Source organism: Triticum urartu, chromosome 2, assembly GCF_003073215.2.
Source record: "Triticum urartu cultivar G1812 chromosome 2, Tu2.1, whole genome shotgun sequence".
Lineage (NCBI taxonomy): Eukaryota > Viridiplantae > Streptophyta > Magnoliopsida > Poales > Poaceae > Triticum > Triticum urartu.
In genome coordinates, this window is record NC_053023.1 from 36,952,006 (window position 1) to 36,975,018 (window position 23,013).

Below are 23,013 nucleotides of genomic sequence, written 5' to 3' on the forward strand. Positions count from 1 at the left end.
TATCCAGCAGTACATGACCATGACCAACAAATATATATCCAGTAATACATATATCCAGCCGTACATGAGTGCAAAGTCCATATATGCAACAAAAGATCACAAACGAAAGGACCGTAAGTTTCAGGTCCACACAGTGCATACATATCCAACGAAGGTTCACAACAACATACATACATATGCAACCAGAGGTTCACAAATTAAAGGATCATGAGTTCCAAGTTCACACCAAGCATGAACCATGCAGTGAGCTCCACCGCAGCATATATGCCCACCGTCAACGCCATCCACAATGCAAACCTATAAGTCCATTCTCACACGCATGAGTTTGAGTTTCTAAAGTTAAGTTGCAAAGATGGGTAAGGCATAAGAGTCAACAAGAATCAACATATGAGGCTTAAATAGAAGCTAGGAAGTATGTACAATATAAGCATCAACACTTGTGGACTCTACCATCAACAATGCACAAGTTTTAAGTTGAGAAGCACAAGCAACGAGAAGACGCAAGCATCAACAATGGACAAACATAGACAACTACCTCAAGTGATCATTGTTGCGGGGAGGTCGAAGCGACATGAACCGTAGTGGGTGTCACTGGACTTGCTTGGCCAGGTGAAGATCCACCTACCACACAGTTATTGGAGCCTTGTCTCGACTGAGAAAACTTGAAGCATGAGAGGATGAGATGGTAAGATTCATGATCTTCAAGCATGAAGGTAAGATGCATGATTGAAAAGTTGGAAGACTTACAAAGTTGAAATTAGGAAGAGTCGGAAGAGGAGGAAGAACGGGCAAAGTGGAACCCTGCATATTATTTCTGAGTTGAGCAAATGTCTCCTGCAGGATTGCCTGTTGTTTAACCATGAATTCTTGCTGTTGAAACAGGGCCTGCTGCATTTTCATGGCTTCCTCCTCTCGAAGCATGGCATTGGCCTACAATATGCCATCACAACAAGTTCACCATCGTTGCAATACAAAGAAGAAATCACAAGGAAGGTCGATGAAGCAAAAGATACCTCGAGTTGATGGAGCATGTGCAGCCCAGGCTGTGGGCGACGCTCTATAGCAGGACCTGAGCTCGACGTGGTAGCACGAAGGTGAGAGAGTTTTGGGATGTCCTTCTTACGGATGGCACCGTCACCAACATATAACTGGCCACCCATCTTGCCCTCTCCCGACCGGAGGGAAATTGTAGCGTCAACGTCCTGTGAGGCCGGATAAGAGTCAGGCCCGTTGTGCTCCTTGAACTTCCCACTGTATGCATCAATCCTCAAGCCAGCGCCTGGGTTGACCCACCCCCCATCCGGTTTCTTTGACTTGCGGGAGAGACATAATCCCGTGAAGGTATTGAGCTTCTCTTGGCCCTCACCTCTCTCCCTATTCTGCAATAGAAGCAATAATTAATATCCATAAGAGCACAAGTTTAGAAGTTGAGAAGCCGAATGATATTATTACCTTCTTCTGCACGTAAGCGTGGAGGTTGAGGTTGCCTTGAAGGTGTACCGGACCACTCATCAAGGCACGCCGCTCCGAAGCCATTCGATGTTGGACCCTCCACTCCGGGTCTATCCATTTGGATATGATTTGCTGGTAGCAAGGAACATTGTTGTTGCACCACGAGGGAACCGCCTGAAGTATGCCAAATACATCCAACTTAGGAATGAAAGTAAGTTGTTTTGATCCAGGCAATCATAAGTAAAAGGAAACTACCTTCATGTACATGGAACGGGTGAGATGCACTCTCCGGGCTAGAGACTTTTTGAGAAGCATTTTGCGTTCGTGTGTGAAATACTTCACCACAGCATCAACGCGCGCCTCATAGGGCATGTCTTGGACAATCTTCTTGGCAATCGCCTCCACAACCTCATTAGCTTCATCCTTCATACCCTCGGCGCAAGTAAAGAAGTCCTTCCAAAGTGCATAAGAGGATAAACGAGTTATTAGTGCAATGATTTTAAAGATTGGCAAAGAAATAACTATGAAAATTGACAAAGAATTTTACCCAAAAATCATAGACCACCCGCTCAGTGGCACTACCATACACCCTGCCCCACTTGTCTTTGGTATCCGGAGCTCGTTTCCAATGCTCCCAATACCAAGCTGGCTCCTCCTCACCGTCTCCTATGGGGACCAGGCCAGGGTAATAATGCCTGCAAAGACATCCAATGATGCTGCTTGGCTGGCGTGGCACTTTTATGTCTTCTCCATCAACCACCAAGGCCCTGCACAATGCAAAGGCAATTAAGTTAGTATCTGCAAAAATCTTAAAAGTAAAGACGCAAGTAAGACTCCACACAAACACTTACCTCAGACCGGCTAGTTTGACAATGAGGCCCTTATGTGGATATGGTCGCGAAGGGAGTGTGGACACCCCACGCAACCAGATTTTGCTCTCCTTAGGAACCGGCCATTCCATCTTCTCTGCTGATGTCTCCACCTCATACTCTCCCTCCTCTAACTCCTCCACAACCGGCTCCTCCTCCCTCTCCTCCTCCGACTCCTCCCTCTCCTCCGACTCCTCCCTCTCCTCCTCCTCCACAACTAGCTCCTCCCTCTCCTCCTCCGCTTCCTCCTCCGACTCCTCCTCGGAATGGACGGAGGGGATAGGGCTAGCAACACGGGATACAGTGGTACGACCACGTCGTCTACCTCGGGTACCATCCACCGTGGCTCGCTGTGTAGGTTTGGCCCTGCCTGCCTGTGTGGAAGTTGCTGCACCGGTGCCCTTCTTTATGACCCTCCTCACCTTTCCTAACCCTTTCAATCACATTGCCAATCCTTGCAACTTTGATCCTTTTGTTGCATGGCATCTTTCAGTCACCTGCTATGAGAAAGAGTAGTTCAATTAGTTCATGTTGAAAACTTCATATGCAAAACTAAAGCAATTTAGAAATGGATGTTTAAAAGTTCATATGCAGAAGTAGAGCAATTCAGAAGTCTATGTTTAAAAGTTCATATGCTATCATAAAAAAATCATATGCATAAGTTCAAAATCATAGGGCGAGAACTTGGCAAGAAGCAAAAGTTCATAGTGCATAGAGTTGTCTTACAACTAGAAGTACATCAAGTAGGTAGACTCGACAAAGTTTACATTCAGGATTACAAGTTCATAGTACATAGACTTGGTTTTCATCCAAAAGTACATCATCACTATCGCACGCGTCGCATTGGTACAAGGTTATAGTACATAGAATTATTACAAGTTTCAAAAGTCATAGTCCTCGTCGTTTGGATCATTAGTTAGCCCGAGAGTTTCATCATCATTGTCGCGCATGTCATCCCACCATTCTGGAGCATAGTCTGGAGGTGGACCATCTGGCTCATCGTCTTCACCTAGACGAGCTCGTTCAAGTAAATTCAGGTCCATCAGATCTTCAATGATTTCATCAGCGTCTGGCTCATCCCCTGCTTCCATGCCCTCATCTTCATCTTGCTCATCGTCTACCTCCATGTCATCGTCCTCAGTGGGCAAGTGAATACTAAATTCTCCTGTGAGCCCATCTTCCTGGTAGAACTCACCCTCATATGTGTTGGGGTTTATGCGTTGGTAATCTTCATCGGTTGGAGCAACTGGTTTACTATGTGTGGGTACATTGATCACAACATCCCAGGCCTTCAGGTTCTTTGCGGTTTGGCAAGCGTACGATAGATAGAACACCTGCTTGGCTTGGTTAGCCAAAATATAGACATCATCTCCGTCATACTTGTATGCTCGTTGAATATCGACCCACCCAATGTCTGGGTACCGCCTGACTCTGGTTGGGTCAAACCAATGGCATCTGAATACAACGGGGTTCACCCGATCGCCCAAACCGTAATCCAGCTCGATCATTTCCTCGATTCTTCCATAGTATTGAAGTCCATCTGTCCCTGGTGTTACGACCCCACTATTTATTGTCTTTTGGCCGGGCCGATTTGTATCGTAAGAATGGGTATGGAAGCGATACCCATTCACATCGTAAGCATTTAATTTCTTGGCAGAAGATGTGAAGCCTCTGGCAAAATCTTTCAAATTGGCTCTCATAGGGTCCCTTTTTGCCTACAAGTTTCATAAGAAAGGTTTGATGTGTGAGTTGGAAGTAAGACCAATTTGAAATGTCGACACTAAAAGAAAGTTGGACAGATTGCCATACTTTTGCCGTGAACCAAGGAATGAAGCCGCCATTTCCTTTACCGCCTCTTTTAAAGATAATTTCCCTCTCCTCCTCGGTAGGGGGCCTTTCTAGGTTCCAACATTCAAGTGTGAATTCGCTATAGTAGTGAGAAAGAAGCTAAGTTAGTCGCAAACTTAATTGTGATTATTTGCAAAAAATATAGGAGCACTTACTCGAGGTACGGTTGTACTTCTGGCATGTTTGTCAACACATACGACATAATGGTTGTCCACTCTGGATGTTTGATGTGCCTAGGCCTTCTGGCACTTGCTCTGCCACCTACCCCTGCGAAGATGCTAAGTGGGGGCAGATCATCCGGGGTGATGACATTGTAACGAAGGACTGGATTATGCTGAGTGGGAATATTGGGATCATAGTACTTTGTCGTGTTGTTTGACACCTTCTCGTTGAGGTAGGCCTCGACTATGGATGCTTCAATATGGCATTTATTCTTGCATTTGGCACGAAGATTCTTATTTTCCCTCTCGGGTGCATACATCCAACGGTACTGCACAGGCCCGCCCAATCGTGCCTCAGACGGAAGATGCAAGATCATATGTTGCATCAGATTAAAGAAGCTTGGTGGAAAGATCACCTCAAGCTTGCACACCAACTCTGGTGCCTGTTTCTCCAGCTTCTCAATAACTTTTGGGTCTAACTCTTTAGCACAAAGCTGACAGAAGAAATATCTCAACTCCGCCAGCACTCGCCAAATCTCCTCGGAGACATAGCCTCGAATCATCACCGGCATTACTCGCTCAAGCCAGACATGATAGTCATGGCTCTTGAGGCCCCCTATTCGCAATGTATTCATATTAACTCCCTTCATTATATTTCCTACGTACCCATCAGAGAACCGCAATTTTTCCAGGACCCACTGCATCATTACCTTCCTATGCTTCCTTACAGGGCAGAATGGGGCCGGTGGCTTGCGCCACCCTTTTCTTTTGGGTCCAGGTTCGATCATATTTAAACGTGGCCTATCACAGAGTTTCTCTTGATCAAGTCTGGCCTTGACGTTGTCTTTCGTCTTCTCAGTGTCGAAGATTGTGCCAAAAAGGGCCTCAGCGATATTCTTCTCAGTGTGCATTACATCAATGTTATGTGGAAGGAGGAGATCCTGAAAGTAAGGGAGCCTCCACAAGCTTGGTATGTGAGTCCAGTTGTGTGTCTCTCCATATCCAACAAAACCTAACCCCGTAGCATTGGGCTGGAGACCATCTAACTGAGCCTTGATCATGTGACCGGTCATCACAGGTGGGGTGGAGCATTGGTAACTTTACCTTTCTCAAAGTTTTTTTTGTCTTGTCTAAATGGATGATCAGGACGAAGGAACGGACGGTGCTTGTCAAAGCAGGTATACTTCCCACCTTTCTTCAGCCAATAGAACGTCAAATTCTGCATACACACCGGGCAAGGCCATTTCCCATGTACACACCAGCCGCAGAAAATCGCACGTGCCGGTAGGTCATGCAGGGATGTGAAGTACCAAACATACATATCGAAGTGCTTCTTTGTTAGGGCGTTGTATGTCCGTATCCCTTTATCCCAAGCGACCATCAAGTCATCCACAAGCGGCTCCAAGTACAGACTCATCTTCTTCCCCGGATATCTAGGACCTGGAATTACAAGCGACAAGAACATGTATTGTTGTTTCATGCAGAAGCCCGGGGGGAGATTCATCGGAATAACAAACACGGGCCAACAGCTGTATGTGGCGTTAGTCATGCCAAATGGATCGAACCCATCGGTTGTTATCGCAATTGCTACACTATCCTTTTTGCCAGCTTTGTTTGGGTATCGCTTAACGAACTCCTTCCATGCTTGAGCATCAGACGGGTGTATCACTTTCTTAGGCCGGTATCTAGTCCCTTCTGCTGCCCACCTCATGTTTCGGGCAGATTCGACGGACATAAAGAGACCTTGGATCCTTGGTATGGGATCAAGATACCGAAGGACCTTCTGGGGGATTGCGAGCTGCCTCTTCTGACCATCATCACCGTCGACCTCAATATACCTAGAGGATTTGCACTTTGGACAGTAATTTGCATTCACATGTTCTTTCCTAAATAAGATGCATGTGTTTGGACAAACATGTATTCGCTCATATGGCAGCTTGAGTTCACGGAAGATTTTGTTCGACTCGTACATGTTCTTTGGCAGAATGTTGTCTTTTGGCAATATAGTGCGTATAACGGTCAGAAGTGTATCGAAGGATGATCTACTCCAACCAAACTGGGACTTCACAGCAAGAAGGCGTGCAATGCCATCTAGTTGAGTGACCTCTGTATGCCCGTGTAGTGGTCTTTGTGCCCCATTCAAAGTTTCATAGAACTTCTTAGTCCTTTGCTCTTCATCCTCCTCCCCCTGTCCCCCTTCCCCTGCGACTGGATTTTCAGGCGCTGCAGCATTTTCTAGGTCTTCTAGCATGAATTCAACATGAGTAACATATTCAGGTGAGCTTGTGCGTTGCCGTACCACCTCCTTTCTCGCACGTTGGGGCTCAGACTCACCATGTGTGACCCACCGGTGGTAGTCTGGCATAAACCCATTCTTGAGAAGGTGTCGACCCATTTCATCCTTTGTTTTTCCTTCTTGTTACCGCAGATAGTGCAAGGGCACCACACTCCACCACGTCCCGTGTGCCTGGCAAATGCTGCTTCCAAAAACTGATTCGTCTTTGTAATCCATTCTGGAAGCACACCTCCCCCCTCCCACTCAGCCAACCACTATACATCCACTCACGATCCTCCATCTGATGTATTTTCATTGACCAAGTAGTTTCATCTAGTATTAGTTCAATTAATTACAATCATTCATGTTTTACGGCATGAACTCAAACTATCTAATAGGTAAGGATAGGTCCTAATCCCACCCGAGGATGTGTAGGTGGCTTCGTTTTCATGCACTACTCCGATTCAACACAGAATTTCGGCAGCACCTCCCCGCTGTTCTCCAAATACACATCTCGGCAACAAGCCGAGAGAATGTGCATTCGGAGAACAATGGGAAGACACTGCCGAAATTCTGTATCGGATCGGAGTAGAGCATAAAAACGAAGCCAGCCTACACATCCTCGGGCTGTCCGTGGAAAACGCTGGACAATTCGAAAGAGTTACTATTATAAATATACAAAGATTGCATATTTATAAATAATGTAACTCTTTCGAACGGGAGATGCATAGGTAACGCAACTAGCTAGCTACATGATTTACATATACATAAATCCTACGAGGCGAATGATTCTTACCCTTGAAGCGTGTTCGGTGCCAGTCGTCCGTCCAGCAAGAAGCTCTGCGACAACGGTCTCGACGTCAAACTAATGCATGTCCTGCAATAAAGTGAAAATTGAGATCAAACATAATCCACATGCAAACTTGCAAATTGGGATTAAACATACTTCACATGCAGAATAGGTGCTCTGCCCACTCCTTTTGTATTTACAGTGACAACACTTGTATTTCCATAACAAAAACAAATATGTGCTCTGGCCACTCCTTTCTAATATACCATGTTAAAGCTTTCAAATATAAAACAAAAATGCTTCTTTTATCATGAAAGCTCTTCACAAGGGATTACATGCTGCATCTCATACACTTTGCTGTGTCCATCACAATTGTATTCAAATAAATTTGCAAACTATCGAAGTTCTTGTCTTAATCAGTGGACATGCATACAATTTTTTTTGGCAAGATGAGAAGGTTTGTAATTTGTAGGGATACATGAATCCGAGATTCCATCATTCGAGAAGGTTCAGAGAAGAAAAATCGATCTGCCTGCTGTTGTTGGGGGAGAGGGGGAACCAAGACCTATTGTTGTTTCTTCTCGACTCCCTGAAGATGCAATTGGGGCAGGGACGGAACCAAGACCTGCCTGCAGTTGTTGTCGCAAACGAGGAGGGGACACCTTGCCGCCGGAGCAGCCGGGCCTGCTGAAGAGAGAAGAAATAGGACAGTCAGAGAGAGAGAGAGGGGGGGGAGGGGGGGGGGGGGGGGGGGGGGGGGGGGGGGTACCTACCGGCGGAGGGAAGATGGCGTGGCGACCTCAACCCTAGCGGTCGGGGAGGGGCGGCGGCGCTGATGGGAGGGCCAGCTCAGCGGCGCTCATGGTCGGGGCGGATCTGGGGCAACTCTGCTGAAGTGGAGGAGGGCGCGGCGCCGGTGGGTGGAGGATGGGCGGCGGCGTGGCGGAGGGTTCAGGGGGCGGAGCGGGGGAAGTGATGGGGGCGGTGGAGGGGCGGGGGGAGGAGAGATGGGGCGGCGGCGGGGCGGGGGGGAGGAGAGATGGGTGTTGGGGAACGTAGTAATTTCAAAAAATTTCCTACGCACACGCAAGATCATGGTGATGCATAGCAACGAGAGGGGAGAGTGTTGTCTATGTACCCTCGTAGACCAAAGCGGAAGCGTTGACGCAACATAGAGGAAGTAGTCGTACGTCTTCCCAGTCCAACCGATCCAAGCACCGTTACTCCGGCACCTCCGAGTTCTTTACACACGTACAACTCGATGACGCACCCCGGGCTCCGATCCAGCAAAGCTTCGGGGAGGAGTTTCGTCAGCACGTTGGCGTGGTGACGATCTTGATGTTCAACTGTCGCAGGGCTTCGCCTAAGCACCACTACAATATGATCGAGGTGTAATATCATGGAGGGGGGCACTGCACACGGCTAAGGAACGATCACGAAGATCAACTTGTGTGTTCTAGGGTGCCCCCTGCCCCCGTATATAAAGGAGCAAGGGGGAGGCCGGCCGGCCCTTGGTGCGCCAAGGAGAGGGGGGGAGTCCTTCTCCTTGTGGGAGTAGGACTCCCCTTTCCTAGTCCAACTAGGAATAGGGAGGGGGAAGGAAAGAGAGGGAGAGGGAGAGGGAAAGGGGGCCGCGCCCCCTCCTAGTCCTATTCGGACTCCCCATGAGGGGGGGGGCGCCACCTCCTGGGCTGCTGCCCTCTCTCTCCCCTCAGGCCCAATAAGGCCCATTACTTCCCCGGGGGGTTCCGATAACCCCTCCGGCACTCCGGTTTTATCCGAAATCACCCGGAACAATTCCAGTGTCCGAATATAGTCGTCCAATATATCGATCTTTATGTCTCGACCATTTCGAGACTCCTCGTGATGTCCGTGATCACATCTGGGACTCCGAAGAACCTTCGGTACATCAAAACGTATAAACTCATAATATAACTGTCATCGAAACCTTAAGCGTGCGGACCCTACGGGTTCGAGAACAATGTAGACATGACCGAGACATGTCTCCGGTCAATAACCAATAGCGGGACCTGGATGCCCATATTGGCTCCTACATATTCTACGAAGATCTTTATCGGTCAGACCGCATAACAACATACGTTGTTCCCTTTGTCATCAGTATGTTACTTGCCCGAGATTCGATTGTCGGTATCCAATACCTAGTTCAATCTCGTTACCGGCAAGTCTCTTTACTCGTTCTGTAATACATCATCTCGCAACTAACTCATTAGTTGCATTGCTTGCAAGGCTTAAGTGATGTGCATTACCGAGAGGGCCCAGAGATACCTCTCCGACGATCGGAGTGACAAATCCTATTCTCGAAATACGTCAACCCAACATGTACCTTTGGAGACACCTGTAGAGCACCTTTATAATCACCCAGTTACGTTGTGACGTTTGGTAGCACACAAAGTGTTCCTCCGGCACACGGGAGTTACATAATCTCATAGTCATAGGAACATGTATAAGTCATGAAGAAAGCAATAGCAACATACTAAACGATCGGGTGCTAAGCTAATGGAATGGGTCATGTCAATCAGATCATTCATCTAATGATGTGATCCCGTTAATCAAGTAACAACTCTTTGTCCATGGTTAGGAAACATAACCATCTTTGATTAACGAGCTAGTCAAGTAGAGGCATACTAGTGACACTCTGTTTGTCTATGTATTCACACATGTATTATGTTTCCGATTAATACAATTCTAGCATGAATAATAAACATTTATCATGAAATAAGGAAATAAATAATAACTTTATTATTGCCTCTAGGGCATATTTCCTTCATTCTCCCACTTGCACTAGAGTCAATAATCTAGTTCACATCGCTATGTGATTAACATCAATAGTTCACATCTTTATGTGATTGGTTCACATCTCCATGTGACTAACACCCAATGGGTTTACTAGATTCAATAATCTAGTTCACATCGCTATGTGATTAACACCCAAAGAGTGATCATGTTTTGCTTGTGAGAGAAATTTAGTCAACGGGCCTGCCATATTCAGATCCGTATGTATTTTGCAAAATTCTATGTCTACAATGCTCTGCACGGAGCTACTCTAGCTAATTGCTCCCACTTTCAATATGTATCCAGATTGAGACTTAGAATCATCTGGATCAGTGTCAAAAACTTGCATCGACGTAACCCTTTACGACGAACCTTTTTGTCACGTCCATAATCGAGAAACATATCCTTATTTCACTAAGGATAATTCTGACCGCTGTCCAGTGATCTACTCCTAGATCACTATTGTACTCCCATGCCAATCAGTGTAGGGTATACAATAGATCTGGTACACAGCATGGCATACTTTATAGAACCTATGGCTGAGGCATACGGAATGACTTTCATTCTCTTTCTATCTTCTGCCGTGGTCGGGCTTTGAGTCTTACACCTTGTTACACAGGCAAGAACCCTTTCTTTGACTGTTCCATTTTGAACTACTTCAAAATCTTGTCAAGGTATGTACTCATTGAAAAAACTTATCAAGCATTTTGATCTATCTCTATAGATCTTGATGCTCAATATGTAAGCAGCTTCACCGAGGTCCTTCTTCGAAAAACTCCTTTCAAATACTCCTTTACGCTTTGCAGAATAATTCTACATTATTTCCGATCAACAATATGTCATTCACATATACTTATCAGAAATGCTGTAGTGCTCCCACTCACTTTCTTGTAAATACAGGCTTCACCGCAAGTCTGTATAAAACTATATGCTTTGATCAACTTATCAAAGCGTATATTCCAACTCCGAGATGCTTACACCAGTCCATAGATGGATCGCTGGAGTTTACACATTTTGTTAACACCTTTAGGATTGACAAAAACTTCTGGTTGCATCATATACAACTCTTCTTTAATAAATTCATTAAGGAATGCAGTTTTGTTTATCCATTTGCCAGATTTCATAAAATGCGGCAATTGCTAACATGATTCGGACAGACTTAAGCATAGATACGAGAGAGAAACTCTCATCGTAGTCAATACCTTGAACTTGTCGAAAACCTTTTGCGACAATTCTAGCTTTGTAGATAGTAACACTACTATCAACGTCCGTCTTCCTTTTGAAGATCCATTTATTTTCTATGGCTTGCCGGTCATCGGGCACGTCAACCAAAGTCCACACTTTGTTCTCATATATGGATCCCATCTCAGATTTCATGGCCTCAAACCATTTCGCGGAATCTGGGCTCACCATCGCTTCTTCATAGTTCATAGGTTCGTCATGGTCTAGTAACATAACCTCCAGAACAGGATTACCATACCACTCTGGTGCGGATCTTATTATGGTTGACCTACGAGATTCGATAGTAACTTGATCCAAAGTTTCATGATCATCATCATTAACTTGCTCACTAATCGGTGTAGGCATCACTGGAACTGATTTCTGTGATGAACTACTTTCCAATTCGGGAGAAGGTACAATTACCTTATCAAGTTCTACTTTCCTCCCACTCACTTCTTTCGGGAGAAACTTCTTCTCTAGAAAGTATCCATTCTCAGCAACGAATGTCTTGCCTTCGGATCTGTGATAGAAGGTGTACCCAACTGTCTCCTTTGGGTATCCTATGAATACACATTTCTCCGATTTGGGTTTGAGCTTATCATGATGGAACTTTTTCTTATAAGCATCGCAACCCCAAACTTTAAGAAACGACAACTTTGGTTTCTTGCCAAACCATAGTTCATATTGTGTCGTCTCAACGGACTTAGATGGTGCCCCTTTTTAATGTGAATGCAGCTGTCTCTAATGCATGATCCCAAAACGATATTGGTAAATCGGTAAGAAACATCATAGATTGTACTATATCCAATAAAGTACGGTTATGATGTTCGGACACACCATTATGCTGTGGTGTTCCAGGTGGCATGAGTTTGTGAAACTATTCCACATTATTTTAATTGAAGGCCAAACTCATAACTCAAATATTCTCTTCCACGATCAGATCGTAGAAACTTTATTTTCTTGTTACGATGATTTTTCACTTCACTCTGAAATTCTTTGAACTTTTCAAATGTTTCAGACTTATGTTTCATCAAGTAGATATACCCATATCTTCTCAAATCATCTATGAAGTTCTGAAAATAATGATACTTGCCATGAGCCTTAATACTCATCGGACCGCATACATCAATATGTATAATTTCCAATAAGTTTGTTGCTCGCTCCATTGTTTCGGAGAACGGAGTCTTAGTCATCTTGCCCATGAGGCATGGTTCGCAAGCATCAACTGATTCATAATCAAGTGATTCCAAAAGCCCATCAGCATGGAGTTTCTTCATGCGCTTTACACCAATATGACCTAAACGGCAGTGCCACAAATAAGTTGCACTATCATTATTAACTTTGTATCTTTTGGCTTCAATATTATAAATATGTGTATCACTACGATCGAGATCCAAAAAACCATTTCGTTGGTGTGTATAACCATAGAAGGTTTTATTCATGTAAACAGAACAACAATTGTTCTCTAACTTAAATGAATAACCGTATTGCAATAAACATGATCAAATCATATTCATGCTCAACGCAAACACCAAATAACACTTATTTAGGTTCAACACTAATCCCGAAAGTATAGGGAGTGTGCGATGATGATCATATCAATCTTGGAACCACTTCCAACACACATCGTCACTTCACCCTTAACTAGTCTCTGTTCACTCTGCAACTCCCGTTTCGAGTTACTAATCTTAGCAACTGAACTAGTACCAAATACTGAGGGGTTGCTACGAACACTAGTAAAGCACACATCAATAACATGTATATCAAATATACCTTTGTTTACTTTGCCATACTTTCTTATCCACCAAATACTTGGGGTAGTTCGGCTTCCAGTGACCAATCCCTTTGCAGTAGAAGCACTCAGTCTCAGGCTTAGGTCCAGACTTGGGCTTCTTCACTTGAGCAGCAACTCGCTTGCCGTTCTTCTTGAAGTTCCCCTTCTTCCCTTTGCCCTTTTCTTGAAACTAGTGGTCTTGTTAACCATCAACACTTGATGTTTTTCTTGATTTCTACCTTCATCGATTTCATCATCATGAAAAGCTCAGGAATCATTTTCGTCATCCCTTGCATACTATAGTTCATCACGGAGTTCTACTAACTTGGTGATGGTGACTAGAGAATTCTGTCAATCACTATCTTATCTGGAAGATTAACTCCCACTTGATTCAAGCGATTGTAGTACCCAGACAATCTGAGCACATGCTCACTAGTTGAGCGATTCTCCTCCATCTTTTAGCTATAGAACTGGTTGGAGACTTCATGTCTCTCAACTCGGGTATTTACTTGAAATATTAACTTCAACTCCTAGAACATCTCATATGGTCCATGACGTTCAAAACGTTTTTGAAGTCCCGATTCTAAGCCATTAAGCATGGTGCACTAAACTATCAAGTAGTAATCATATTGAGCTAGCCAAACGTTCATAACGTCTGCATCTTCTCCTGCAATAGGTCTGTCACCTAGCGGTGCATCAAGGACATAATTCTTCTGTGCAGCAATGAGGATAAACCTCAGATCACGGATCCAATCCGCATCATTGCTACTAACATCTTTCAACACAATTTTCTCTAGGAACATATCAAAATAAACACAGGGAAGCAACAACACGAGCTATTGATCTACAACATAGATATGCTAATACTACCAGGACTAAGTTCATGATAAATTAAAGTTCAATTAATCATATTACTTAAGAACTCCCACTTAGATAGACATCCCTCTAATCCTCTAAGTGATCACGTGATCCAAATCAACTAAACCATGTCCGATCATCACGTGAGATGGAGTAGTTTCATTGGTGAACATCACTATGTTGATCATATCTACTATATGCTTCACGCTCGACCTTTCGGTCTCCGTGTTCCGAGGCCATATCTGTATATGCTTGGCTCGTCAAGTATAACCTGAGTATTCTGCGTGTGCAACTGTTTTGCACCCGTTGTATTTGAACGTAGAGCCTATCACACCCGATCATCACGTGGTGTCTCAGCACGAAGAACTTTTGCAACGGTGCATACTCAGGGAGAACACTTCTTGATAATTTAGTGGGAGATCATCTTATAATGCTACCGTCAATCAAAGCAAGATAATATGCATAAAAGATAAACATCACATGCAATCAATATAAGTGATATGATATGGCCATCATCATCTTGTGCCTGTGATCTCCATCTCCGAAGCACCGTCATGATCACCATCGTCACCGGTGCGATACCTTGATCTCCATCGTAGCATCATTGTCGTCTCGCCAATCTTATGCTTCCACGACTATTGCTACCGCTTAGTGATAAAGTAAAGCATTACAGCGCGATTGCATTGCATACAATAAAGCGACAACCATATGGCTCCTGCCAGTTGCCGATAACTCGGTTACAAAACATGATCATCTCATACAATAAAATTTAGCATCATGTCTTGACCATATCACATCACAACATGCCCTGCAAAAACAAGTTAGACGTCCTCTACTTTGTTGTTGCAAGTTTTACGTGGCTGCTATGGGCTTTAAGCAAGAACCAATCTTACCTACGCATCAAAACCACAACGATAGTTTGTCAAGTTGGTGCTGTTTTAACCTTCGCAAGGACCGGGCGTAGCCACACTCGGTTCAACTAAAGTTGGAGAAATTGTCACCCGCAAGCCACCTATGTGCAAAGCACGTCGGGAGTACCGGTCTCCCGTAAGCGTACGCGTAATGTCGGTCCGGGCCGCTTCGTCCAACAATACCGCCGAACCAAAGTATGACATGCTGGTAAGCAGTATGACTTATATCGCCCACAACTCACTTGTGTTCTACTCGTGCATATAACATCAACACATAAAACCTAGGCTCGGATGCCACTGTTGGGGAACGTAGTAATTTCAAAAAATTTCCTACGCACACACAAGATCATGGTGATGCATAGCAACGAGAGGGAGAGTGTTGTCTACGTACCCTCGTAGACCGACGCGGAAGCGTTGACGCAACGTAGAGGAAGTAGTCGTACGTCTTCCCGGTCCAACCGATCCAAGCACCGTTACTCCGGCACCTCCGAGTTCTTGACACACGTACAGCTCGATGACGCACCCCGGGCTCCGATCCAGCAAAGCTTCGGGGAGGAGTTTCGTTAGCACGACGGCGTGGTGACGATCTTGATGTTCAACTGTCGCAGGGCTTCGCCTAAGCACCACTACAATATGATCGAGGTGTAATATCGTGGAGGGGGGCACCGCACACGGCTAAGGAACGATCACGAAGATCAACTTGTGTGTTCTAGGGTGCCCCCCTGCCCCCGTATATAAAGGAGCAAGGGGGAGGCCGGCCGGCCCTTGGTGCGCCAAGGAGAGGGGGGGGGAGTCCTTCTCCTAGTGGGAGTAGGACTCCCCTTGTTGGGGAACGTTGCAGAAAACAAAAATTTTTCCTACGGTTTCACCAGGATCCATCTAGGAGTTCATCTAGCAACGAGTGATTAGATGCATCTACGTACCTTGTAGATCGCGAGCGGAAGCGTTCAAAGAACGGGGATGATGTAGTCGAACACGATGTGATTCAAAACACCGATGATCTTAGCACCGAACGGACGGTGCCTCCGCGTTCAACACACGTACGGAATGGATGACGTCTCCTCCTTTCTTGATCCAGCAAAGGGGGAGGATAGGTTGATGAAGATCCAGCAGCACGACGGCGTGGTGGTGGATGCAGGGCGTCACAGTAGCAGGGCTTCGCCTATACTACGAGAGAGAGACGTAACGGGGAGAGAGGGAAGCACCAAAGGCTGAGGTATGAAGTCCTCCCTCTCCTCAACTATATATAGGAGGGCCAAGGGGGGGGGGTGGTGCACAGCCTAGGAGATCCAATCTCCTAGGTGCGGCGGCCCAAGGGAGGTTTCCCTCCCCCCCAAGGCACTTAGGGGTGCCTTCCACTAGTGGGACTCCTCCCCATGGAAACCCTAGGCGCATGGGCCTATAGGGGCTGGTGCCCTTGGCCCATATAGGCCAAGGCGCACCCCCTACAGCCCATGTGCCCCCCCGGTACAGGTGGCCCCACCCGGTGGGCCCCCGGGACCCCTCCGGTGGTCCCAGTACAATACCGATAACCCCGAAACTTGTCCCGATGGCCGAAACAACACTTCCTATATATAATTCTTTACCTCCGGACCATTCCGGAACTCCTCGCGACGTCCGGGATCTCATCCGGGACTCTGAACAATATTCGGGTTACTGCATACACATATCTTAATAACCCTAGCGTCACCGAACCTTAAGTGTGTAGACCCTACGGGTTCGGGAGACAAGCAGACATGACCGAGACGACTCTCCAGCCAATAACCAACAGCGGGATCTGGATACCCATGATGGCTCCCACATGCTCCACGATGATCTCATCGTATGAACCACGATGTCGAGGATTAATCAACCCCGTATACAATTCCCTTTGTCAATCGGTATGTTACTTGCCCGAGACTCGATCGTTGGTATCCCAATACCTTGTTCAATCTCGTTACCGGCAAGTCACTTTACTCGTACCATAATGCATGATCCCGTGATCAACCACTTGGTCACCTTGAGCTCATAATGATGATGCATTACCGAGTGGGCCCAGTGATACCTCTCCGTTATATGGAGTGACAAATCCCAGTCTCGATCCGTGTCAACCCAACAGACACTTTCGGAAATACCTGTAATGCACCTTTATAGTCACCCAGTTACGTTGTGACGTTTGATACACCCAAAGCATTCTTACGGTATCCGGGAGTTACACGATCTCATGGTCAAAGGAAAAAATACTTGACATTGGAAAAGCTCTAGCAAGCGAACTACACGATCTTGTGCTATGCTTAGTATTAGGTCTTGTCCATCACATCATTCTCCTAATGATGTGATCCCGTTATCAATGACATCCAATGTCCATAGCCAGGAAACCATGACTATCTGTTGATCAACGAGCTAGTCAACTAGAGGCTTACTAGGGACATATTATGGTCTATGTATTCACACGTGTATTACGATTTCCGGATAATACAGTTATAGCATGAATAAAGACAATTACCATGAACAAAGAAATATAATAATAATGCTTTTATTATTGCCTCTAGGGCATATTTCCAACAGTCTCCCACTTGCACTAGAGTCAATAATCTAGTTACATTGTGATGAATCGAACACCCATGGAATTCTGGTGTTGATCATGTTTTGCCCTAGGGAGAGGTTTAGTCAACGGATTTGCTATATTCAGGTCCGTATGTACTTTACAAATCTCTATGTCTCCATCTTGAACATTTTCACGAATGGAGTTGAAGCGACGCTTGATGTGCCTTGTCTTCTTGTGAAACCTGGGCTCCTTGGCAAGTGCAATAGCTGCAGTGTTGTCACAAAAGAGTTTGATTGGCCCCGACGCATTGGGTATGACTCCTAGGTCGGTGATGAACTCCTTCACCCATATTGCTTCATGTGCTGCCTCCGAGGCTGCCATGTACTCCGCTTCACATGTAGATCCCGCCACGACGCTCTGTTTGCAGCTGCACCAGCTCACTGCTCCACCATTCAACATATACACGTATCCGGTTTGTGACTTAGAGTCATCCAGATCTGTGTCGAAGCTAGCATCGACGTAACCCTTTACGACGAGCTCTTCGTCACCTCCATAAACGAGAAACATTTCCTTAGTCCTTTTCAGGTACTTCAGGATATTCTTGACCGCTGTCCAGTGTTCCTTGCCGGGATTACTTTGGTACCTTCCTACCAAACTTACGGCAAGGTTTACATCAGGTCTGGTACACAGCATGGCATACATAATAGAACCTATGGCTAAGGCATAGGGGATGACACTCATCTCTTCTATCTCTTCTGCCGTGGTCGGACATTGAGCTGAGCTCAATTTCATACCTTGCAAAACAGGCAAGAACCCTTTCTTGGACTGATCCATTTTGAACTTCTTCAAAATCTTATCAAGGTATGTGCTTTGTGAAAGACCTATGAGGCGTCTTGATCTATCTCTGTAGATCTTGATGCCTAATATATAAGCAGCTTCTCCAAGGTCCTTCATTGAAAAACTTTTATTCAAGTAGGCCTTGATGCTGTCCAAGAGTTCTATATCATTTCCCATCAAAAGTATGTCATCTACATATAGTATGAGAAATGCTACAGAGCTCCCACTCACTTTCTTGTAAACGCAGGCTTCTCCATAAGTCTGCGTAAACCCAAACACTTTGATCATCTCATCAAAGCGAATGTTCCAACTCCGAGATGCTTGCACCAGCCCATAAATCAAGCGTTGGAGCTTGCACACCTTGTCAGCATTCTTAGGATCGACAAAACCTTCCGGCTGGATCATATACAATTCTTCCTTAAGGAAACCATTAAGGAATGCCGTTTTGACGTCCATTTGCCATATTTCATAATCGTAGAATGCGGCAACTGCTAACATGATTCGGACGGACTTCAGCTTCGCTACCGGTGAGAAAGTCTCATCATAGTCAACCCCTTGAACTTGTCGATAACCCTTAGCGACAAGTCGAGCTTTATAGATGGTCACATTACCATCCGCGTCTGTCTTCTTCTTAAAGATCCATTTATTTTCTATGGCTCGCCGTTCAACGGGTAAGTCAGTCAAAGTCCATACTTCGTTTTCATACATGGATCCTATCTCGGATTTCATGGCTTCTAGCCATTTGTCGGAATCCGGGCCCGCCATCGCTTCTTCATAGTTCGAAGGTTCACTGTTGTCTAACAACATGATTTCCAAGACAGGGTTGCCGTACCACTCTGGTGCGGAACGTGTCCTTGTGGACCTTCGAATTTCAGTAGGAGCTTGATCAGAAGTATCTTGATCATCATTAATAACTTCCTCTCTAGTCAGTGCAGGTGCCTCAGGAACATTTTCTTGAGTTGCGCCATTTACCGGTTCAAGAGGCAATACTTCATCAAGTTCTACTTTCCTCCCACTTACTTCTTTCGAGAGAAACTCTTTCTCTAGAAAGGATCCATTCCTGGCAACAAAGATCTTGCCTTCGGATCTGAGGTAGAAGGTATACCCATAAGTTTCTTTAGGGTATCCTATGAAGACGCATTTTTCCGACTTGGGTTCGAGCTTTTCAGGTTGAAGTTTCTTGACATAAGCATCGCATCCCCAAACTTTTAGAAACGACAGCTTAGGTTTCTTCCCAAACCATAATTCATACGGTGTCGTCTCAACGGATTTCGACGGTGCCCTATTTAAAGTGAATGCGGCAGTCTCTAAAGCATAGCCCCAAAAAGATAGCGGTAAATCGGCAAGAGACATCATAGATCGCACCATATCTAATAAAGTGCGATTACGACGTTCGGACACACCATTACGCTGAGGTGTTCCAGGCGGCGTGAGTTGTGAAACTATTCCACATTTTCTTAAGTGTGTGCCAAATTCGTGACTCAAGTATTCTCCTCCACGATCTGATCGTAGAAACTTGATTTTCCTGTCACGTTTATTCTCAACTTCACTCTGAAATTCCTTGAACTTTTCAAAGGTTTCAGACTTGTGTTTCATTAAGTAGACATACCCATATCTACTTAAGTCATCAGTGAGGGTGAGAACATAACGATAGCCACCGCGAGCCTCAACACTCATTGGACCGCACACATCAGTATGTATGATTTCCAACAAGTTGGTTGCTCGCTCCATTGTTCCTGAGAACGGAGTCTTGGTCATTTTACCCATGAGGCATGGTTCGCACGTGTCAAATGATTCATAATCAAGAGACTCTAAAAGTCCATCTGCATGGAGCTTCTTCATGCGTTTGACACCTATGTGACCAAGGCGGCAGTGCCATAAGTATGTGGGACTATCATTATCAACTTTACATCTTTTGGTATTCACACTATGAATATGTGTAGTAATACGCTCGAGATTCATTAAGAATAAACCATTGACTATCGGAGCATGACCATAAAACATATCTCTCATATAAATAGAACAACCATTATTCTCGGATTTAAATGAGTAGCCATCTCGTATTAAACGAGATCCTGATACAATGTTCATGCTCAAACATGGCACTAAATAACAATTATTGAGGTTTATCACTAATCCCGTAGGTAAATGTAGAGGTAGCGTGCCGACGGCGATCACATCGACCTTGGAACCATTCCCGACGCGCATCGTCACCTCGTCCTTCTCCAGTTTTCGTTTATTCCGCAGCTCCTGCGGTGAGTTACAAATATGAGCAACAGCACCGGCATCAAATACCCAGGAGTTACTACGAGTACTGGTAAGGTACACATCAATTACATGTATATCAAATATACCTTTGGTGTTGCCGGCCTTCTTGTCCGCTAAGTATTTGGGGCAGTTCCGCTTCCAGTGACCCTTCCCTTTGCAATAAAAGCACTCTGTCTCAGGCTTGGGTCCATTCTTTGACTTCTTCCCGACAGCTTGCTTGCCGGGCGCAGCAACTTCCTTGCCGTCCTTCTTGAAGTTCTTTTTACCCTTGCCCTTTTTGAACTTAGTGGTTTTATTCATCATCAACACTTGATGTTCCTTCTTGACTTCTACCTCTGCTGATTTCAGCATAGCAAATACTTCAGGAATGGTCTTTACCATCCCCTGCATATTGAAGTTCATCACAAAGCTCTTGTAGCTTGGTGGAAGCGACTGGAGGATTCTGTCAATGACCGCGTCATCCGGGAGATTAACTCCCAGCTGAGTCAAGCGGTTATGTAACCCAGACATAGTGAGTATGTGCTCACTGACAGAACTATTTTCCTCCATCTTACAGCTAAAGAACTTATCGGAGACTTCATATCTCTCGATCCGGGCATGAGCTTGAAAAACCATTTTTAGCTCTTCGAACATCTCATATGCTCCATGTCTCTCAAAACGCTTTTGGAGCCCCGGCTCTAAGCTGTAAAGCATGCCGCACTGAACGAGGGAGTAGTCATCAGTACGTGTCTGCCAAGCGTTCATAGCGTCTTGGTTTTGTGGGACGGGTGGATCACCTAGCGGTGCTTGTAGGACATAATCTTTCTTGGCAGCTATGAGGATGATCCTCAGGTTCCGGACCCAGTCCGTATAGTTGCTGCCATCGTCTTTCAGCTTGGTTTTCTCTAGGAACGCGTTGAAATTGAATACAACATTGGCCATTTGATCTACAAGACATATTGTAAAGGTTTTAGACTAAGTTCATGATAATTAAGTTCATCTAATCAACTTATTAATGAACTCCCACTCAGATTAGACATCCCTCTAGTCATCTAAGTGTTACACGATCCGAGTCGACTAGGCCATGTCCGATTAACATGTGAGACGGACTAGTCATCGCCGGTGAACATCTTCATGTTGATCGTATCTTCCATACGACTCGTGTTCGACCTTTCGGTCTCTGTGTTCCGAGGCCATGTCTTCACATGCTAGGCTCGTCAAGTTAACCCTAAGTGTTTTTGCATGTGTAAAACTTCTTACACCCGTTGTATGTGAACGTAAGGATCTATCACACCCGATTAACACGTGATGCTTCGAAACGATGAACTGTAGCAACGGTGCACAGTTAGGGGAGAACACTTCTTGAAATTGTTGTAAGGGATCATCTTATTTACTACCGTCGTACTAAGTAAACAAGATGCAAAACATGATAAACATCACATGCAATCAAATAATAATAGTGACATGATATGGCCAATATCACATAGCTCCTTTGATCTCCATCTTGGGGCTCCATGATCATCCTGTCACCGTCATACTCATCGACATGTAAGTTGTGATTCCTATTACAATAGCATGAAAATCTCATACATCACATACGGATCATTCATCATTCATCACAACTTTGGCCATATCACATCACATAGCATACCCTGCAAAAACAAGTTAGACGTCCTCTAATTGTTGTTTGCATGTTTTACGTGGCTGCTATGGGTTTCTAGCAAGAATGTTTCTTACCTACGCAAATACCACAACGTGATATGCCAATTGCTATTTACCCTTCATAAGGACCCTTTTCATCGAATCCGATCCGACTAAAGTAGGAGAGACAGACACCCGCTGGCCACCTTATGCAACTAGTGCATGTCAGTCGGTGGAACCTGTCTCACGTAAGAGTACGTGTAAGGTCGGTCCGGGCCGCTTCATCCCACGATGCCACCGAATCAAGATAAGACTAGTAACGGCAAGCATCTACGTACCTTGTAGATCGCGAGCGGAAGCGTTCAAAGAACGGGGATGATGTAGTCGAACACGATGTGATTCAAAACACCGTTGATCTTAGCACCGAACGGACGGTGCCTCCGCGTTCAACACACGTACGGAACGGATGACGTCTCCTCCTTTCTTGATCCAGCAAAGGGGGAGGAGAGGTTGATGAAGATCCAGCAGCACGACGGCGTGGTGGTGGATGCAGGGCGTCACAGTAGCAGGGCTTCGCCTATACTACGAGAGAGAGACGTAACGGGGAGAGAGGGAAGCACCAAAGGCTGAGGTATGAAGTCCTCCCTCTCCTCAACTATATATAGGAGGGCCAAGGGGGGGGGGTGCGCAGCCTAGGAGATCCAATCTCCTAGGTGCGGCGGACCAAGGGAGGTTTCCCTCCCCCCCAAGGCACTTAGGGGTGCCTTCCACTAGTGGGACTCCTCCCCATGGAAACCCTAGGCGCATGG

At 45.4% G+C, this 23,013-nt stretch overlaps 1 protein-coding gene and 1 long non-coding RNA gene across 2 annotated transcripts; both read right to left on the reverse strand.

Annotated features, from left to right (window-relative positions):
- Window positions 1-93: 93 nt before the first annotated feature.
- Window positions 94-1,132, reverse strand: LOC125540901. Its single transcript, XR_007297404.1, has 4 exons — window positions 1,014-1,132; window positions 748-930; window positions 536-661; window positions 94-297 (listed from the first exon to the last, which is right to left on the reverse strand). It is a non-coding gene; the product is annotated as an uncharacterized LOC125540901 (long non-coding RNA).
- Window positions 1,133-1,194: 62 nt separating this feature from the next.
- On the reverse strand, window positions 1,195-1,900 carry LOC125534892. The gene is made up of 4 exons (XM_048697947.1): window positions 1,708-1,900; window positions 1,453-1,626; window positions 1,253-1,379; window positions 1,195-1,202 (listed from the first exon to the last, which is right to left on the reverse strand). Exons 1-4 carry the CDS (start codon window positions 1,879-1,881, stop codon window positions 1,195-1,197), a joined length of 483 nt encoding a protein of 160 aa, XP_048553904.1. The 5' UTR covers window positions 1,882-1,900.
- Between the last annotated feature and the right edge of the window lie 21,113 nt (window positions 1,901-23,013).

Bases quoted from the DNA above. Each gene is read 5' to 3' on its own strand.
- LOC125534892 (XM_048697947.1), bottom strand. From the start codon at position 1,881: ATGAAGGATGAAGCTAATGAGGTTGTGGAGGCGATTGCCAAGAAGATT. The intron at 1,627-1,707 runs GTAGTTTCCTTT...GGCATACTTCAG, and splicing joins CCCGTTCCATGTACATGAAG to GCGGTTCCCTCGTGGTGCAA. The intron at 1,380-1,452 runs GTAATAATATCA...CTTCTATTGCAG, and splicing joins ACGCTTACGTGCAGAAGAAG to AATAGGGAGAGAGGTGAGGG.